Source organism: Halichoerus grypus, chromosome X (assembly GCF_964656455.1).
Source record: "Halichoerus grypus chromosome X, mHalGry1.hap1.1, whole genome shotgun sequence".
Taxonomy (NCBI): domain Eukaryota; kingdom Metazoa; phylum Chordata; class Mammalia; order Carnivora; family Phocidae; genus Halichoerus; species Halichoerus grypus.
Window position 1 is genome coordinate 93,488,417 of NC_135727.1, and position 20,700 is coordinate 93,509,116.

Sequence of the window (20,700 nt, forward strand, 5' to 3'; positions counted from 1 at the left end):
CTATGTTTTGGCAGCAATTGTTTATTGGTCTGTCATTGCAGTAATTGCAACTTAACAATAAACCAGTCTGACATTTTAGGTCTTGAAGATACATACCATATATATTTCTTTAAAAATAATCATACTTTTGTAAGCAATACTTTACAGTAGACACCTCAAAAATCTACCATAGATGTGAAACTTAAAACGAGAAAAATTTAAGTTCTAAATCTCTATACATATATAGCCAGATTTCTATATATATTATATATACATACATAAGTATATATAAAATATATATAATCAGATTTGAAAAATGAACAAAAACTGGGCACTGTACATAAAGTCTTTTTAAAACTCAAACAATAGAAAACTCTTTAAACATTAAACAATTTTAATAAAAGTTTCTGTACAATGCTAAGCAGTTTTATTTACACATAGAAAATGTAATAGGAGTAGTGTTTGAAATTACAGAACTCCTTAAAATTTCAATGGCAGGTAAATCTGGAAAAAATAACAGCATTCCATTCACAAATATTTTCAAGCAATAAATATGTATTTATAAATAGTGTAAATTTACATCAAGATTAGAAACAAAAATCACAAATCTGAAGTTTATTCCTTAGTCTATGTGCAATCCATTATCTTTGTGACTTGGCTGTTAATTTTTTAAACATTTTATTTAGGAACCAAAAGTGTAATAACCGTCATGGTTTCAAAACAAGACAGAAAAACATAAAAGCAGTAAAAAAGTTCCTTACCTAACTTTTCACATTAAAAAAAAGTTGACCAAAGAAAGACTTAAAATTGCTAACTACCTTACAAAGAAATGACCAGCTAGGCTAGTATTTTTTTTCCAAGGAAAATTCTGAAGGGGGAAAAGATAGATGAAAACCAATTCATCAGCCCAGAAATAGAGAAATATAAAAGAGGTTGTTTTCAAGTCAGTAGTCTGTATGATGTTGCCAGTTTTGTCAGATATATACAAAACATGGAATTTATTATTTTGTTTCTGAAGTACAGCTGATCAGCTCTGTGAGAGTCCTGGAGTAGGAGCAGTGCTCTCCCCTGTCCAGTTGGTTGACACTCCACACTTGGAAGGTTGCATAGACACAGTTTTCAGCCAGCAGCCTTACGAGACAGCTACAAAAACCAGTGGTGCAGAACTGAGTTACTTCCTGAATAGCAGAAAAGGTCGCATTTACTGTCCATGGAACAATATCAAGATGAGGAGGATGGTAATGGAGGAGCCTGAAAATAAAAGGTGTGTTACTTTGGTATACAAACGGTTAATAGCAATCCCTAGCTCAAGTCTACAAACATAGTCTGCTTATGAATGCAGGGGAAGGAACAATTCTCAAAACAAAGTTTCACAGTCTGCTACACAATGTCAACGTAGAACCTTCCTTACTACTGTCTCCTGCATGGCCAATTTTCCTAAGGGTCTGGGACCATTATTCTACTCAGTGTGCCTACATTTTTCTGTACTTCACCAATTAGTCAAAAGCTCTTAGGATGTTACTAGGTTGACCATTTTCTAGATTGCTTAAAAAAAAAAAAACAGCTTTCAGAAAATGATTTCACAAATCAATTATAATTTCATTAGTGACTGGCTTCAGAAGCTATCTCAATGAGATAATATATTTTGTTTAACATATTCTGGATAATTTTCTTCTTCTTTAAGCAATCTTAAAGACCATTTAAGTGAAACTGGGAGCTAAATTTCAATAATTCGGGTTTTGGTCACATATGCAGAGAAAAGTACTGGAGGAAATCAACAATTCATAAATCATATCTGTGTGTCTATTCATGAAACTATTGATATGCTAGAGTAAAATGCTTCCCCCTAAGCATCTGCTGTTTAAAATTAAAAACTGTGTAATAATTTATAAGTATACTTGAATTTCATAAGGTTATATAACGTACCAGGAAGTTAAGCTCCATCAGATATTCCCATGAGGTTAATACTTCTGGCAAGGACAAAATTTTAAATACATATAATTAGCTCTAAAAGCAGAAGTCTATTTAAAGACCACACTTACTGATTCATTTTGTGGACGCTAATAACCTATGTACACATTTTATCAACTGAAATCAAATGGCACAGAGGATATGATAGTGTTCTAAAAGCACAGAAAGATTTTAAAATGTAATTACGGTGACATTATTTAGGCTTGGACTCACCCAGGAAGAAAAGTGAAAATGAAACATACCAATTTTATAGGAATAAATACTTGGAAGTGAAGGAGGGGGAAATGATATGAATATTTCCTCATGCAATATCTAATAAGCAAAGGAAAATATAATATTTCATTACCTCCTACTTCTCAGGTGGCAGAACAAACACTGCGGCTTCCCTATCCAGCTAAGTATGTACTCACATGCTGATTTCACTTACTAATGTAAATTGGTCATAGACTTGCATCAGGTCCTCCATTTTATACTGTTCTAGCACCACAAAATTTTCCAGGTTTCCGCTTGTTTTTCGTGCACAATCTTGGCAATGCACTATGTAGGTCTTTCGAGAATTGCTCTCATTTGTGACAAAAAGCAGATCAAAAACCTCCACCTATTTTATGCAAAAGAAAAAGAGTTCAATAGAGAGAGTATTTATTTACTGTACTGTTTTAGTATAATCACAGAATTCTACTTTACATGGAATTGTGGACAGTGATCTCTGGTTAAGAGTAGCTACTAAGACAAACATGGCCATGTCTGAGAATCTTCAACAGACCAGGTTTATTTTGCACCAAACCCAAAGACATGGGTGGTAATGCATCTTTAGGGGAGGGACTTAAAGGAATGACACACCCTTTACAACCACTGGCAAAAGCCTAATTTAAAAGTTGATCAAGGTCAGCCTATTTTGTTTTAAATCCAAAACAATGGTATACAATTAGAAGAAAGTGATGGTTATTTTCCATTTACTTCTCTGTAACAGTACTCATCATAGAGCACTGTGTATGGATACTTTTCTCCCAGAGACTGAGCTCCTTAACAATGAAGACTATGTTTTACTCACTTTTGCACCTCCAGAGCACAGCACAGTGCTAGTAAGACAAACCTCAACACTTGTTGAATAAATATAATCTGATTATTTTACAGACGAGGAAACTGACAGATAAGTGACAGTGAGTGTTTAGCTATAAGCCTCATGTTAAGGAAGAGGAGTACAGGCAAAAGGTATATTTATGAGTATAGCATGATTTTAGAAATAATACCTCTACCTTTTACAGAAAGATTGATGAGCTGCTAGGGTTCAGGTGGGATAAGAAATAACACTGAGGGATAGAAGTCATTCTGAAATTCTGAAAAGCTGATACATTCATTTCTTTTTTTTGAGGTATAACAAACCTAAACAGAATCTATCTGATCTCCCAAAGATTTAACTTTGGCCAGGTTGCACAACATTAAAACAGCCGACGGACTGGGGCGCCTGGGTGGCTCAGTCGTTAAACGGCTGCCTTTGGCTCAGGTCATGATCCCAGGGTCCTGGGAATGAGCCCTACATCGGGCTCTCTGCTCAGTGGGAAGCCTGCTTCTCCCTCTCCCGCTCCCCCTGCTTGTGTTCCGTCTGTCACTCACTCTCTCTCCCTGTCAAATAAATAAATAAAATCTTTTTAAAAATAAATAAATAAATAAAAAACAGCCAACGGATTCACTCATTTCAAATAAAAGTCAACGTTAGAATACAGAATTTCAAGGTTTGGAATGGATCATTAATATCCCTGGCTTTGGCATATCCTTGAATTTATTCAATGACAGAAAACTCTCATGACCTCCTGTCTTCTTTGAACAGCGTGTTAACTAAAATCCCAGCATTCACCATTTTACCATTACTACCAATGGGTAACAACATGAACCTGGTGATCTGAGCTAGAAAATTTGTGAGCATTCTTCGACCTGTCCCTCACTTCTGCCATGTAATGAGCTGTCTTGTGGATTTTACCTTCTAAATATTTTGAATTCCTCTCCTTCTTTACTATTCCCACTGCAATCTCATGTAGGTCTGAAGATAACAACTCTTTCTTAAAACCACTGCAATAGCTCCTATCTCCATTCTTTCCAATCACATTTCGCTTTCAAACACATATCCAAAGTGGCTGCCTGCTCAACATTTTTTGATGGCTTCAATGACCTCAGAATAAATATCAAGTTCCTTAAAATCATTCCAGATGCTCTGCAAAGCTTCCTACCCGCTAGACTTGTAAGTAGAATTTGCATATTCTGTGTTCCAGCATACTGGACTACTTACCCTTTTCTGAGTAAGCCATTTCATTTCCCATGTTGTGCCTACAGCTCATAATAACATTCACTCCACTTCCAATTCTCATCATTTTTTAGCCACTTCAAGGATGGACTGAAATGTTAATACTTTTGTGAATTCTTATGCCAACACTAGAAGGGAAAATTAGGTCATTTTCCCCCTCAGTGTTATCCTAACAGTAAGATCCAACTTGGCATTCACCACAGTCTCATGTACATTACAATTAGTTGTTTATAATTTGTCTTCTCCGAGTAGAATATAAGCTCTTTCAGAACAGGTACTACATTAACATTTGTTTCTGCTTCTCTTGAATGCCTTGGCCACAGAAGACTGACCAATGTATTATGAACTGCACCAGAGAGGGGTGAGCACTGATCTGCCTGGAGCTATACCGAACTACATCCAGTTTACTGTCATCTGTTTACATCTGGATTATTCCCAGTTTAAAATCTCAAGACTAAACTTCTTGATGATTATCATTTGTTAAACATCTACCAGACAAATGACTCTGTCATAATTACTTGTAGAGCTAATTCACTGTTAGCGAAATAGTAGGTCATTAAATTTTAACATAACAGCTAAGTAACAAGAAAATAACAAGACTGAATACAATGTCAATTTCAGTAAGATGCAGGACATGAGAGTATAAATACTCTTTATAAATTTTATATATTTGTAAATTTTAAATAAAGTAACCAAAGAGAAACCAAAAGTAGAGAGGTAAGAGGCTTTATAAAACAACCCTGGATAACAATAGTTACTTACCTCACAAATGCTACAGTAATGTGCCGGTTCTTCTTTTGTCCGCCCATGCCATATAATCTCTTTTCCTGCAGCAATCAGAGCTTCCCTCAATGTCTGACATTGCTTCAGAGTTCTCAGAAGACAATACCTATTATGGGGGAAAAATTATTTGTGACCAGCAACAGAATACTGTATATCATTAGCATAAAAGATATACTCCCAGAGACTTGGTTCTAGTATCTGTGACTTTATAATTTTTTTGTGTGTGTGAATTTCTCGGATATTCTCTTAAAAAATAAGGCCAATGCTCAGCAAGTCTGATGATGACAATATTAGATCATTTACAGTTGAAAATTAATTGATATCTGAATATCAAAATATAGTGATCTTAATACAAAAAACCCAACTCCTTGCTTAAACAGAAGTTGCTAACTTTGGCTCTTATTTGGGCAAGTCAGTTAACCTCTTTGGGAGTCAATGTCCTCATCCTTGACATAAGGGGTCTAAAGTCCAGATCTCAACTGCTATAATTCTATTAAGGCAGGAAGGCACATTATTTCTGTCAGCACTACCTAGACACTCATAAACAGCATCATCTGTACAGGTGATTTTGAAACTTTTGAGTCTGTACACAGAAAACTATAGATTTAGTTACTACATGACACAAAATTGGTTTCACTACAGCGCTAAAGAAGAAAAAAAGACATTACTTGATTTTAACTTGAGGATAATATAGAATCTTTCATTTATATTAACACAAGTGAACTCTTCTTATACCTTTTCTAAATTCATACTTATGATGCTAACAATATATTGAATTCTCACAATTTGTGCTGATTTTCCTACAGTTTGCTGTCATTATTTGGACTTGTCTGCTAAAGTCTCTTACTCTCCTGTGAATTAGTGGCTCGGGTTCTCCATTTCAAAGAGAACTTGGACTAGATGGGTCTCTAAGGCACTTTGCAGCTCTAAAATTTTTGCAGACAATGAAAATACCCTAAAGAAAAGGAAATGGGTTTAGCAACTGACTGCTGTTTGAGAGCAAAGTTTTTGTCTGTTTTATTCATTGCCTAGGACAGTGCCTGGCATATAGTAGGTGCTCGATAAACATTCAATTACTTAACAAGTAAAATTTAGAGCATGATAACAGCATATTTAATTTCTCTGAATTTGTATTTCCTTGCTATTTCCTAAGTTACAAGGTTAAAGTATTATAACTTATCAGAACCCATGTACATTAAGCCAAGGAAAAAAAGATGACTTAAAATATATGTAAACCTGTTACTTTATGTAACAAACCTTAAACAATAGCAACTTTACAGTTGTAAGGCAGATCCTTTCAGTATCATAGTCAAAGAATTTCACTCTTAATTTGGCTTCAGCAATTCCTGTGTTTAACTTATTTAAAAACAAAATAATGCTTTAGATTGTGGTTTGCAAGTCAAACATAGGACAGCTGTGTGTGGGGGGGAGTGGGGAGAGATGTGTCAGGGGAGGTAGCAAGTAAAAAGTTAGATCATGGCAAAAAGAAGACAGAATTCTAGACTGTGCCGCCAGCTCTTGAACAGTACCTGCTCCTCCCTTTTCCCCTTCCCGCGTCATGTACAATTCACCTCTGAAGCCACTGATCTTACTAAACAAGTTTTCCAAGCAGGGCTTCAAAATAAGGTCTCTTTCATGGGAAAATAATGCCTAAAACTTTGCAGATACCTTTGGAAAATTTGCAGACTCCACTATGCTCTTGTGTGAGAAACAAAGAAAAAATAATAAAATAATACAATAAAGTACATAAATAATTAAAAATAAGAAAACAGGAGGCATGGTATGAGGTGCTTCAGACACGTTATGCCATGTAGGCCTCTTAACAGCCCTGTGAGAGGCACTCTTATTTCCATCTTACCAATGAGCCAACTAGGGCTCAGGGAAGCTCAATTTGTCTGATGTCATAAAGCTAATTTTTAAGTGGCTGGGCTAGGGGTTTGTGAAAACAAAATGTTAAGCCTCCCCTCACTACCTCACACTGTACTCTCTTCTTTCTGGTATCTTTTCCTATCTCTTTTTACCTGCCTGCTCCCCCTCATCTCTTTTGAAGATGAGATTCTGGAAGCTCCATCAGCACAGTTTGGTTTTGTGTTTCAAACACAGAGCCTTGGTTCTGAGGGGAGCAGTACTCCACTCTACTCAGCGAATGAACTTCTACCTCCAATGCTATGGACTACTTTGGCAGTTAGATTGTAGTTTACAACTTATGCCTCGTTACGAAGTTTGATCCAGAAAAAGGCAATTAGTATATATTTTTTTCCTACAAACAATAAAGGGTTAGAGCTAGGGTTATATTAAGAGTAAACACTAAGCCATGAATATGCTACTTCTGGAATCACAGCTCCAGAATTTTTATTTTGTGAGATACTGGAATCTTAGAAAATCATCAATTCAACTAATGTGATCTGACAACAAATAACCAAATTGTGGTTTCCCCCTTGCCCTTTGGTTTTTTCCTTAACAGTAAAAGTTTTTGTTTCTTCCCATTTTCAAAAGGTAGCAGTTGGAACAGAAGGAGAACTGAGAGAGACAGAGGCTCTTTTGGAGTCCACAGCAATAAGCAGGTCCTAGAGAGAGGATGTGATTCAACTGAAGGGTAGGGAACAATAAATAGAAAATAAAAACATTTGAGGAAAGGATGCCTAGGGAAGGCACAGATATACTCAAGACTTGACTTTTAACAGTCATCTGGTTCTGCTTTGGTTAATCTCAGGTTTTGGTTTTATGTGACGACAACATGTGAGTGTACTGAAGAGCTAAAAACTAAGAGTCAAACAAAATCACTGTTGCCATTTCCTCTTCATTTTAGTTTTGCTGAATTTTAATAAACTTATAGCAATTAAAAATGTAACTTGTTAAAAACAAAATAATAAATCACTAGCAAAAAGTATAAAAATGTAGAGGATGGGGCGCCTGGGTGGCTCAGTCATTAAACGTCTGCCTTCCACTCAGTCATGATCCCAGGGTCCTGGGATTGAGGCCCGCATCGGGCTCCCTACTCCTCGGAAGCCTGCTTCTCCCTCTCCCACTCCCCTTGCTGTGTTCCCTGTGTCTCCCTCTGCCAAATAAATAAAGTCTTAAAAAAAAAATATAGAGGATAGAAGATGCTGTTTTTAACAAATGCATTTTAGGAACAGAGTCAGAAATGATTTCAGGAGCCAGAAAAGCAGGAAATTCTGTGACTTTTAAGGATCAGTCTGGTTTCAGGACCCTGTGTTTAGCTGTCTGGATGAAAGACTACACAAAAAGGCAGGGAGTATTAAAGACAGCTCTGGCTTGGAAGAAAACCACAAGGAAGAAGCTGATTGAAGGTGCGTTGTATTTGAGGTTACACAGAATCTAATCCACCCAAAAACCCATCTGCTAAGATGGAACCTCAAGAGGGATGGAATTTTAGTGAACAGCTTTACATAGGGGATAGAAATGCAAATATACCTGAAATATCAGAATAAGAACACTGAAGACAATAAACAGAAGGACAAATGATTATGAACAATATAATCATAAATCAATACATTGGACAAAAGATAAAGCATGCCATGAATGCAAAAGGAAGGAGCAGCTCATCTTCCATTGAGGGGAGATGGGAAATCACAGAAGTTTTCATAAAGAAGTTGTCAATTTAGATGTGAGCAAGGAGGAGAGGTGGGAGGAAGGCATCTTCCAGGCAGTGCGAATGCCATGAACAAAGCTAGTATGGGGATTATTCAGGAAACAAACAACTGTTGCTACAAGATTTTAATCTTGGGATGGGGTTTCTGGGGCAGGAGAATAAAGGAATAAAGCCACAGTGACAGTACATTATGTTGAAGTGAAGACAACACTGGGGACTACTCAGACATTCCAAGGGCAACTTAGGACTAAGTTTCCAAAGTTAGTTCCCAAATACCAGTGTGGAGACAGATGAAACATGGGTTAACTTGATACAAGTCTTTATGGTAACAACCTTAGCCACTAAGAAGTAAATGGGGTACAAATTAAAGTACACCAAGAGGTGCCCTGCCTTGACCAATCTCTCTTACTAAAAGAGCCATGCAGGTAAAGTGAGCCAACATGTGAGCCCTTGAAACAAACTCGCCACCTGTCACTCCAGGGTTTCATTTCCCTAAGACAACAGTGAGTGTCTGAATGTAAGACATCTAATAGTTTCATTTAAACCAACCACATGGCTGAAAATCAAGGTCTCAGTCAATGATAAAATGCGTATCTTAAGAATTTTAAATTCCTGGATGGAAAAATCAAACATGAAAGTAAATGTTAACCATGAGGATGTAGTTTTAGAATTTTTAGATTTTGTTTATACGGTGTTCTCACAAAGTACTGTATATTTAACCCAATGGTGTTTCAGAAGACCCAGCCTCAGGATAAGAGCATTAGGATCTACACCAACTATGGACTGGTCTTTATGGCTATACCCTCTCAATCAATTATTAGGCCAACTGGATATTACCAAAGAGCTGGAGTCCATTTGTCCATTAAAAAAATGGGAATCAAAGGGAAAGGGGAGTTAATAGTGAACAATTTGCTTTAATGTATATTCAAAACCTCTGTGCTTGTGATAAAGTTTATATTATGTAGATAGGGTAATAATCTATAGTATGTACCAAAAAAAGGGAAAACAAAAATATTGTTAGTTTTAAGAGACCTAATCTAGTCTAGGATGTCAGGGACTTGCCTGATCAGAGGATTTATCTAGGCCACTGTGAAAGAGATTCCCAGGGTTCTTCCCATAGAGTTTTGAATTTACTTGTTAAGAACAGAGACTAGAAATCTATTTTAGTAAGAGTCTCTGCTGATTTTTATGATTAGGAAGTAAGAACCAGTGCAAACCTCTTACTTCATAAGTGATGAAACTGGGAACAATGTCTAAAATTTGTAGTATTCTTCAAAAGACATTAGTACTATACCAACTTCATGAATCACATTTTTATGATAAAAGCCTTTAAGAGACTATAGAAAGAAAGCTTCAGGGGGGGGAGATAAGAGCAGATTCTAGATCTAGACTGCCTGGGTTCAAATCCCAGCTCCACACATACTTCATATTCTCTGTGCCTCAGTTTCCTCACTGCAAAAAAAAGAGGACAACTAACTAACACTGCTATTATGAAAATTACATGTGTTACATAAAATGTTTAGATTAGTGCCTGGCAATTAGTGATCAGTATTTAAATTCAACATGCCAAATTCTTAAATAATTACTAAACTGAAGTTTTTTTAATTTGAAAAAATTGTGCAATGAGTGCCAACTAAAAGTGCAATAATTACACCAAAAAGAACATAAGACAGATTATTTAAAAGGCGTTTAGTCTAGATCCCATTAGGTCAGGATTTCTCAATCAAGGCACTATTGTTATTTTGGGCGGGAAAATTCTTTGTTGTGAGGGGCTGTCCTGTGCATTGTGGGGTGCTTAGCAGTATCCCTAGCTTCTACCCACAAAATATCCATAGTACCCGTCTCATTCAAATCATGACACTGCCCTATGTCCCCTGAGGAAGGGGTCAGGGGGAGGTAAAACTACCCACAGTTGAGAACCACTGCCCTAGGTCCATGAATATTATACTTGAAAAACAGAAGGTGACCGAAGTTTCTATAATATTAGTATTAACAATTATAACTATAGCTACCATTTACTGAGTGCTTACTCTATGCTAAGACCCACATAATACTTACAAAAGGTGTATTGGAAAGATACAATTATTCCCATTTTTCAGAAAAGAAAACAAAGACTAATAAGTCCAGTAATTTACCCATGGTCCCCCCCTACCAACAAATGGGGCAGCTGAGATCTGAAGGCAGACTGGACTCCAAACAACTACACAGTGCTGCCCTGCCTGTAATAGTTCACTGAGACATCAAATAGCACGGAACCTAAGACAGGAAAATTACAAAGGAAAGGCAAATAACGAACATATAATGATCACATATACACGAAAGGCACAGAGAAAGTACTTTATAAAGCATTAATATTGTGCATGTAAAATGGTACATTTAAAAACATCTACAAAAAGCGTGTAAGTGGTCAAAAGTATGACAAAATGATATGCCAAGAACTTAAGTTTGTGGGGAGTGGTTTTCAATGGACTTGATACTACTGAAATTTTAGAAAATTTATTTTCAAGTAATGGCTTATAAGCTATTAGTATTTTTAGAATGTATAATTACCTAGCAGATTACAGGGAGGTTGATAAGACAATGTATATTCTGAAAATTAACCTTCTACTCCTCAGCATACTGTCTGATATGCTCCTCCTAAATCTGAGACTTCCTAATATTGAACTTTTCCAGAGGAAAATGGGATCTTTGGCATTCTGTTTTTGACATTTAAAAATGTACTGAACTACTTACCATCACAGCGATTTAAGTGCAACTAACAAAGTAGGTGGGGAAGGAACCAGAGTTTCCAACGTATTAGAAACATACTATCATGACATTAACTTGCTAATAGCCCAACATGATTGCAACAATTTATACCGTATTTGTTGGGCTTGGCCTTATCTACTGTTGAGATTAAACCATTCAACTGCATCTAAAGGAATCTATGTATTGTGAAAGCCTGTTATCTACAGGGAAATCTAATCAGTACCAACAGTCTCCAGAGCTCACTTGCTACACACACTATCATTTGATTCCTTTTCTTTGTCTTTTTTTCTTTCCTTTCCAAGGGTCCTATTAAAAGGAATACTTTAATGCTAAAACATAATGAATATACAAGTCTTACGAAGGTGAAGTTAAAAAGAGCTTTAGCACTATACAGGGAGAAAATGTAGGCCAAAGCAATGTACCTCAAATATCTGAAAATGGAATCATGAATTTTCAAAGAATGAGGTTTCTCTTAGCTCTCAACTAGTTTAAAATTAAAACCAAAGAGTAAAAACTGTATACTATGATGAAGATGGATAATCCACATCAATAATCTCCCCACCCTCAATTTTAGGTTTTAAAGTGCCTATTTAGTAAAACTTCATTCACTCAAGACCAACCAATGAAAATACCTATGACATAGTTTATACTGGAGTGGGACAGGGATTTACTTAAAGTAAGTATGTTCAATAGTTCTCAAAAATGTACAACCCAAATAAAATTGTGAGAAAACAAATCCAGAATGTGGAGCTCTGTAGAACACAAAGGTCGCTCTCTTTAAAAAAAAAAAAACAAAAGGAGAAGAAGAAAGAAAAAAAATCATGCAAAAGGACTCGTAGATTTCAAAGAGACTAAAGACACAATGACTACATACTAAATTCAATGTCAGCATCATAGGGGCTGGTTGGGCAGGGAGAGGTAAAAGCTACAAAAATACATTTTTGCATAGTTGGGGAATTTCAAATACAGTCTGTATATTAGCTAATTACTATCGAATTTCACATTTCTTACATGTATTAAACATTACTGTGGTTACACAAGAATATCCTTATTCTTTTTTTTTTAAACATAAAGCATTCTTTTTTATTTAACATAAAGCATTCCTTTTTTTTTTTTAAGATTTTATTTCTTTATTTGACAGACACAGCGAGAGAGGGAACACAAGCAGGGGGAGTGGGAGAGGGAGAAGCAGGCTTCTTGCCGAGCAGGGAGCCGATGCGGGGCTCGATCCCAGAACCCTGGGATCATGACCTGACCCAAAGGCAGACGCTTAACGACTAAGCCACCCAGGTGCCCCAAGAATATCCTTATTCTTAAGAGATGCAGGTTGAAGTGTTTGGGGTCATGTCATAATGTTTGCAAATTATTTTTTCATATGGCTCAGCCAAAAAAGTGTGTGCATATGCGCATGTGGAGACTGCTAAGTAAATGTGGCAAAAACTTATCTGAGGACTCCAGATGAAGTTATATAGGCATTCACGGTACTATTCTTTCACTTTTGGTAGATTTTTAAAATTACAAAATAAAACGTTGGAGGAAAAAGTATAAACAAATTTCGGAGTAGGGGCATGCAACAATGCATTACATGCAAATTTGATGTATTTTAAAGGAGAGTAAGGTATTAATATGGAAAAAATATCACAGTTCAATGAGTTAAAGGAAAAGATCAGTAGCCTTACATTCTGATAAAGTCTTTCTTACTTCATTTCTTTGTATAGGCACTGTTCTATTTTAAAAATAGCGAATGGTTGAGAAAACGTAATAGCTAACACCTTAGGAGGGTTAGCGGTCAGCCAGGTGAAAGCTACAAACGTGTGTACCAGACTCCTTTTCTAAGCAGTAGAGCCACACAGTCATCTGGCTACTGAACAGAGATCCCCACTAAAACATCACAGAAAGAATTCAAGTTCTGCATGTCTTAAGTCTGCCAAGCTGGTAATCACTCCCCACACCTAATTCAGTTCCTCTCTTCTTCCTTGACCCCCAGCTCCATCAACAAGCACATTATGTCCCCCTGCCTACCCAAGGTAAAGCCCCAGCAGTACAGATTCCTCTCACCTCCGCCACCCAATCACCAAGTGTAGTCTATTTTACCCTCTAACCTTTGTCCCTCCTCTTGTCTGAACTGCAGCAACTACCTTCTCATTTATTCCTCTAAATCTTCTGCCCTCCATTTATTGCTTCATCTTGCTGCCAAGTGACCTAACATGCAAATTTGATCATTATTAAAAAGATTTCAAAAAACAAATTTTTTTGAGAGAGAGCATGCGAGCGCAATGGGGGTGGGGGGAGAGCGGCGGGGGTGGGGGAGAGAGAGAGAGAGAGAGAGAGAGAATCCCAAGCAGGCTCCACACCCAGCACAGAGCCTGATGCGGGGCTCGATCACACAACCCTGAGATCCTGACCTGAGCCAAAATCAAGAGTTGGAAGCTTAACCAACTGAGCCACCCAGGTACCCCTAAAAGATGTAAAATTCTAAAGGCTTCCCACTGGTGGCTGCTCCCAATGTGAAGTCTACCTGAAATTTTTAGCAACATGTTTAAATCTATACTCTTCAACTAATATGAACAAGTAGGGCTTAAACCTGAAAAGACACTTAAAAGTTTGGTCTAAAGAAGGAGAAACTAAGTTTGCTTATAATATATGGGGTATGTGGAAAAAAGTTTATGTTTATTTAGACAGTTAAAGGAAATCAAAAGAGAAAGTTATTCACTGAGCCTCCACTAAAATTCTTCTAAGGAGTTAGGCTGTTAACTTTTCAAGTCAAGGTCACTGCATTGTAAAATGAAAGAAGTAATAAGATAATGAATATTCTTTTGACTCATGCCAATGCAGAAGGTATTTGGAAGAACGTGAAGCAGAGTATAAAGATTAGTGTATTTTAGTAAAACAACTAGGATGTAGAAATTGAAAGAGATTACTATATGATTTACTCAGATAAAGTACTTTATGGAATTACAGGACTCTAAAAGACCCAATTTGAACTTGGGAAGTGCAAGGAAAAAAAACAAGAATAATGTTGACTTGATGAAATAACTACAGGTAATTCATTCTCAAAATGATAACAAGAAATTAGTAGGGGGCAATAGAAGAGAACACCATTCTCCCATTATTAAATCACTCGGTGCCAAGAGAGGTACATGATCTATTACTATACTCACACAAATTTTTCATAAATTTTGCATAAACTCACTTGGTGTTGAAACTTGACCTGAGGCTTTTTATAGTTTTTGCTTAGCTCATCGGGGTGACTGTATGTTTTACCAGAAAAATTAATGTGTTTGATTCCAGGATACTGCCACAGACCTTACTAGAAGGACAAAATAGATCATATATGCACTGTATTTCTTTTCTAAACCCAAAGAATTCTGAATACCAAACCACATTTGGCCTAAGGACTATGGAGCTACAGTATTACTACTTCTGTGAGGCCTTTCCTTAATGTTCCCCTCTCTCAGAAGTGCCTTCCTCTGTGCTCCCCCATTTTTTAAACCAGTATCTTCACGAGCAAAGATCCCATATTTTAATGCATTGACTATTTCCCCATTTATTATAAATGGCCTGAGAAGTGATCAAGTCCCTCTCTCCCCTAGGACAGTATCACAGCACCAACTCAGTTCACAATAAATATGAAACAAATATGAAAGCATGAAAAGAACTGGGTGGAGATGAATGAGTGGATGTGAAGGCACAAGGTACATTTCGCTTGCATTGTTTCTGATTAACGCAACTATGAAGACCCAAAAATTACACATTGTTGATTCATAGTATTTAGAACTAAAAACAATAACTCAGGGAGGAAGTTAAGGAAGAAGACTATCTTTGTATATATATCTTCTCCATTCCACTTCTTGCATGGAGCTGGTAATTTTTTTTCTTTTAAAATAGTCTACAATTCGGGCGCCTGGGTGGCTCAGTTGGTTAAGCGACTGCCTTCGGCTCAGGTCATGATCCCGGAGTCCCGGGATCGAGTCCCACATCGGGCTCCCTGCTCAGCGGGGAGTCTGCTTCTCCCTCTAACCCTACCCCCTCTTGCGCTCTCTCTCTCTCTCTCTCTCTCAAATGAATTAAAAAAAAAAAATAAAATAAAATAAAATAGTCTACAATTCGCATGTTCAAGGTATCCTGAATTAATACCTTACTAAAAGATAATTCAAACAAGGAGGGAAAAGGGGGGGGAAGTGTAAAAATTACAATTCATATTAAAGATGTTTTTAAAATACAAAACAGAGTAGCAAAAATAAATGGAAAATTCAAGCACACACGGAAAGGCAGCAGTGGGAGAAATGGCTGACAAGGTAAGTGGGGGTCAGATTTGAGGCAGAAATGGGGGATTTTAAAGAAAGTTTACATTTATGCCTTTGTATGTTTAGCTTAGTTGGTCACTGGAAACCTCAGCAAGAGAACTGACTGGGACATATTTAAGGTAGAAAGCCAAACTGCTATGGATGGTGGAGTGGACCGGATATGAAGAAAAAGACTCAGGCCAAGGAAAGAAATGGCAAGAGAGAACCATTACTTAAGAATTGGTATAGCTCACAAGCCAGGACAAACCAATACCACTTCCTTTGTTGGCAGGATACTAGGTTTGAGGACCAAAGCAATGATGTGGGTACAATTTTACAGCAAAGCTGAGCTTGTGGAAAAAGACACCCTCTATTTCTGAACAATACATTCCCCATGCTGGCTTCTGACCTTTATCTGGTTCACGATTTGCTTTTCTTAAATAGAAGTATTCCTCTAAGCTCTGTCCCCAACTCCTCCCCTTTTCTTTCTCTCAAGGCAATCACAAATGGCCAGACAGAAGACCCCCTAGTCTGCCGGCTCTAACTTTGCTCTCTGGAGTTCTGCATTTCCTACAGCTTCCGCTAAACAGCTCTATCCAACTATTTTATTGGCTCCTCAAACTTGCCACTGCCCCAAAATGAAGTCCTGTGCCAAAGATACATTCAAGTAGCTTTCATACAAGATGGCTATGGGCATTTAATCCTGGCTGTAACTACCTGGGTGACCTTGGCATGCTGAGAGGTAGAACTCAGATACAGTCTGGGAAGCACTTTTCTTAGTGCTCAGCTAAGTACCAAACTCAATTTATTATTTTTTTATATAGATTTTTAGAGAGAGAGCATGTGAGCGGTGGGGGGAAGGGTGCAGAGGGAGAGGGAGAGAATCTTAAGCAGATCTGAGCACAGAGCCCAATACGGTGCTTGATCTCACGACCCTGAGATCCTGACCTGAGCCGAAATCAAGAGTTGGACACTTAGCCAACTAAGCCACCCAGGTCTGCCCCCCAAAATCAATTTATTAACTAGCATTATTACTAAAACCACATAGAACCCAGACTTGAAAACCCAAACTATCTTTGATTCACTTTCTCTTACCATCCAAAAGCTTATGCTGTTTATTTAACTGCTAGAAAGAACTTTATGAAACCCAAATTAGATCGTATTAGTTAAAAACCCATCAAAAGCTAACAGAACAGACTTATGTTTGGCACACAATGCATACTCTCTGCCACTAAGAACTTTTACAACTGTAACTTACTCTACTACTCATCACACACATTGTCCTCAAGCTAGAATGTACCACTGCATACGTAGCAGAGTTGTATCATATATGCGTTTAAGATGATGCAAATACCCAGTATGGAAGAAGTCAGGAGGGAGGAGCAAAACAGGTAGGTGCTGGGGATAGAAGTAGAGCCGGGGGAAGAAAAGATGACCTGGAGTGAGTATGCACCTGCTGGTCCTCTGGGCAGCAGGAGTTCTTCTGAGCCGAGTCAGCAGCCTTACCATGCTGAGTATGATTGTAATAGTACAAGAGGGCCTCTCCACAGAAGCCCAACGACTTCACCTAGTGCTCAAGTGAAGAAAAGGGATTTATTCCCTCGCTGGAGGCAAATGTGACTGTGCTGGACTGAAGGAGACATGGTATGCATTACTTTGTAGATGAATTGAAGCGTTTTCCTGATGGCACAAGTTTGGTCTTAAACTGGCTTCAGGTGTTATTCCTCTGTCCTCTCTCCTCTCCCTGCCTCCACATTTTTAGCCTTCACACAAATTACCTGCTTCTCAGAACACACAGACTTTTCTGATTCCATGGAGCTGGAAAGAATCCAGTGAGGATCTGTTGTTGTATTTCTTTCAATCTATCTATAAAAGAATGCACTTTTACTTCAAGATAAGACCTATACCAGATACAGACAGATGACAGACACACATATACCCTCTCTCAGTGCCTAGCCTAGAGCCTTGTATACAGTCAGCAAACATTCATTAAATTATAGGAAGTACAAATGGAAGAAAAGGAACAATGTTGGCTGGTGAAAAGTACATTTTTAGTAATAGCTGAATGACTATGCTTTAAGAGGGAAGTTTATAAAGCAAGACTTAGGGGTTTGAATTTATAGTGAACATTTTCAATCAGTGTGATGACAAAAGGAGCTTGCTAATCACATCTCATGACAACTCAAGCTGGGAGCAGAATTCTTAATATAATGAGGAACACAATAAAGATTTAAATGACTGAGTATTTTGTAGCACAGAGTAAAAATGGGAGTAAAATGAGTATGTAAGTGCATTTAGGTTAAAAAAATAAGGTAGGTATGAGGAACAACAGTACCACAAGTAATTTTAAGTTGAAAAACATCCAAATGGTGTGTATCCAATTTCAACACAACTTTATAACAAAGATGAATATGAGTGTCAATGCTCAACATTTCAAATGTTAAGAGGGATGATGATAAACTGGAAGGAGTCTAGAAGGATGATAAGGATGATGGGGACGGAGGGATGGAAAAGATGATAGAGGTGAGAGATGTTTAAATTAATGAAGACCAGGTAGGAAGAAGAACAGAATAGGACAATGATCTTCCCTTGATTCCTTTTTCCTTCTTGCCACTTCCTCCCCCCACCCTGCAACATATGTGCAAATTCTGTGAGCTTTAGCTCCATCACAGACCCTAATTTGATCCCTCTCTCTACCCCCATGGGTAAATGTCTATCTAGGTTGGCCTGTCCTGTTGCAACTGCCTTCTAACTGTCCACCCACTCCCCCTTTCCAACACTGCCTCCTGGAATCCATTCTCTACAAAGCAACCAGATTCATTTTCTTAAAAGTTTAAATCAGAACCCATCCGTCTCCTCCTTATACTCCTCTAATGCTAACCTATAACACCCAGAACTAACATATAAACTGCTTACCATGTCCTAAAAGTCCATGTCCAATCTGGTTCCTGCTCACTTCATTGAGCTTACTGCAACCCCCCTTTCTCTCATTCTGCTAGTATATCCTGGCCTTTCTGTTCTACAAACATGCCAAAGCTGTTCCCCATTCAGCCATTCAGGCCTGAAATGTTCTACCCCTAGGTATTTGGTTGACTCCATCTCAGTATTTGGGTCTAAGCACAAAACTCATCTTCTCAGACACTTTCCTTGACTGCTGTAGAAAAAAGCAGCACTCCCACCCCCACCCCCCAAATATTACGCATTCATCTTATTCATACTACTTGTTAGTAATTTATTCATCTGTCTGGTGGTCTCTCTGTCTTGCTCCACTAGAATTTAAGTCCCCTGAGGGGAGGGGTTTTAATTTAAACACTGCACAGAGTTGGTTCTTAAACACTTGTTGAATGGGATACATTCTACATAAATCCGAAACATATTTAGGGATTTAGGACCAAATGACAGGTAGATTTTAGGCCAATGTGTAAAGAACTTTCAAGAATTATAGTGAGGTAATGAGAATTATAGTGAGGTAACGTTCTCATCTACCTCACTAGATGACCACAAATTATGGAGGCTACAGAATGGATTACTGCACTTAGTAGTAGTTTTGACTAAATGACCTTAAAAATCCTTCCCAATTATAAAATTCTAATCTATCTAAAATGTAATGAGTCACTTTCAATCTATATAGCTATTAGAGAAATGGTTTCTATGCTGTACCATCCCTCTACCTTCTTTAGGAGATCTGCATTAGCCTCTAGTTTATGCCTATCTCAAATTTACTAAACATCTTCAGTGACTTTAAATCATTTTTTGCCCCAAAAGTAACCCTGAACTTGCCCTTCAGAGCAAGGTACCACCGTCAGATATAGTAAGATAAACGGATAGATAACCCCTCACACCCCACTACCAATTACATTTATAGAATACAGTACCCAAGAGCCAACTTTTTAAAAGGATTTGTATATCATGTGATGTAATGAGCACTGGGTATTATATAAGACTGAGGAATCACTGAACTCTACCTCTGAACCTAATAATACGCTATATATTAATTAACTGAATTTAAAAAAAAAAAGGATTTGTACATTATTTGCTATGATTTGGGTTTTGTTACCTCTTGTCTCCCCTACTATTTCCGCCCAAGACTAGCTAAAAACTGCAACTGATAAAAGGACTTTATCATAAGATAATCCAGAGGTGTGTTACCTTGACCACTACAATTTCTGTTTGAATGAAATTTTGGACTTAGGTTTGAAATCATTTTAAGACAGGATTACTTTCAAAAGACAGTATTTTGAAAACGACATATTCTGACCAAATTAATATAGCTGCAGGAGAAATACTTAATATAAGCACTACTTTAACAAATATGAAAACTATAAATATTTTATCAGTGAGTATAAAGCAGTGTATTCCAAAATGAGTTTTTGAGGAGATCAATTCTTTAAGAGATACTGGTCAAACAAATAAGTTTGGGAAATACATTATATAACCCTCCTCCTTCCCCATTCACAAAACATACCAACACTTATAGTCTCTACAACATTTTACAAAAACTATTAAAAGAATAAAGGACTTGTAAAACTTTATCTAATCTATCATTTTCCATATTTCTTTGACCAGAATCACCCACCTTTTCAGGGTAGGGGCAGCAGTGGCAGAAAATACAATTTAGGGAAACACTGCTATATAGCACTATTTGAAAATATTACTTCTAAATATATTTACAAAATAGCTAAGACAGAAACTGACAATAAATGAGAAGCTTAGTAGGATATATATATTCAAATAACTTGTATTAGGTGTTTAAAGCAGCTAAGAAAAGGAACAATTATAAGATGGATGATTTCATTAAAACAATTAAAAAATTGCCATTTTAGTTAAGTTCCTATATTAAATGCTAATTTATCTGTACCAGCAATTATTTTGTGATGCCATTCTCTCCCCCCTGATACCAAGGGCAGTCTTTCAATATTAAAACTCAAGTTCTCCTAGGAATCAGGTGGCTCAGAGGGTAGTGGGGAAGCACAGGCCTGTGAATCTACTGGTTTAGAATCATTTGTGTGCCTTCAATCCTT

The 20,700-nt window shown here is 37.3% G+C and overlaps 1 protein-coding gene across 9 annotated transcripts in view; it reads right to left on the minus strand.

Moving 5' to 3' along the window:
• Positions 1-355: 355 nt before the first annotated feature.
• KDM6A (lysine demethylase 6A) overlaps positions 356-20,700 on the minus strand; it is a 201,420-nt gene continuing 181,075 nt past the window's right edge. For 8 of the 9 annotated variants that reach the window (XM_078064296.1, XM_078064294.1, XM_078064292.1 and 5 more), the window contains 3 exons: positions 5,012-5,138; positions 2,378-2,548; positions 356-1,230 (listed from right to left, as the gene is read on the minus strand). In XM_078064296.1, coding sequence (XP_077920422.1) covers positions 1,201-1,230; positions 2,378-2,548; positions 5,012-5,138 — 328 coding nt within the window. In that variant the 3' untranslated portion in view covers positions 356-1,200. Of the gene's footprint in view, positions 1,231-1,905; positions 1,950-2,377; positions 2,549-5,011; positions 5,139-20,700 lie in introns of all 9 variants that reach the window. The other variant, XM_078064293.1, reaches the window with a different exon arrangement.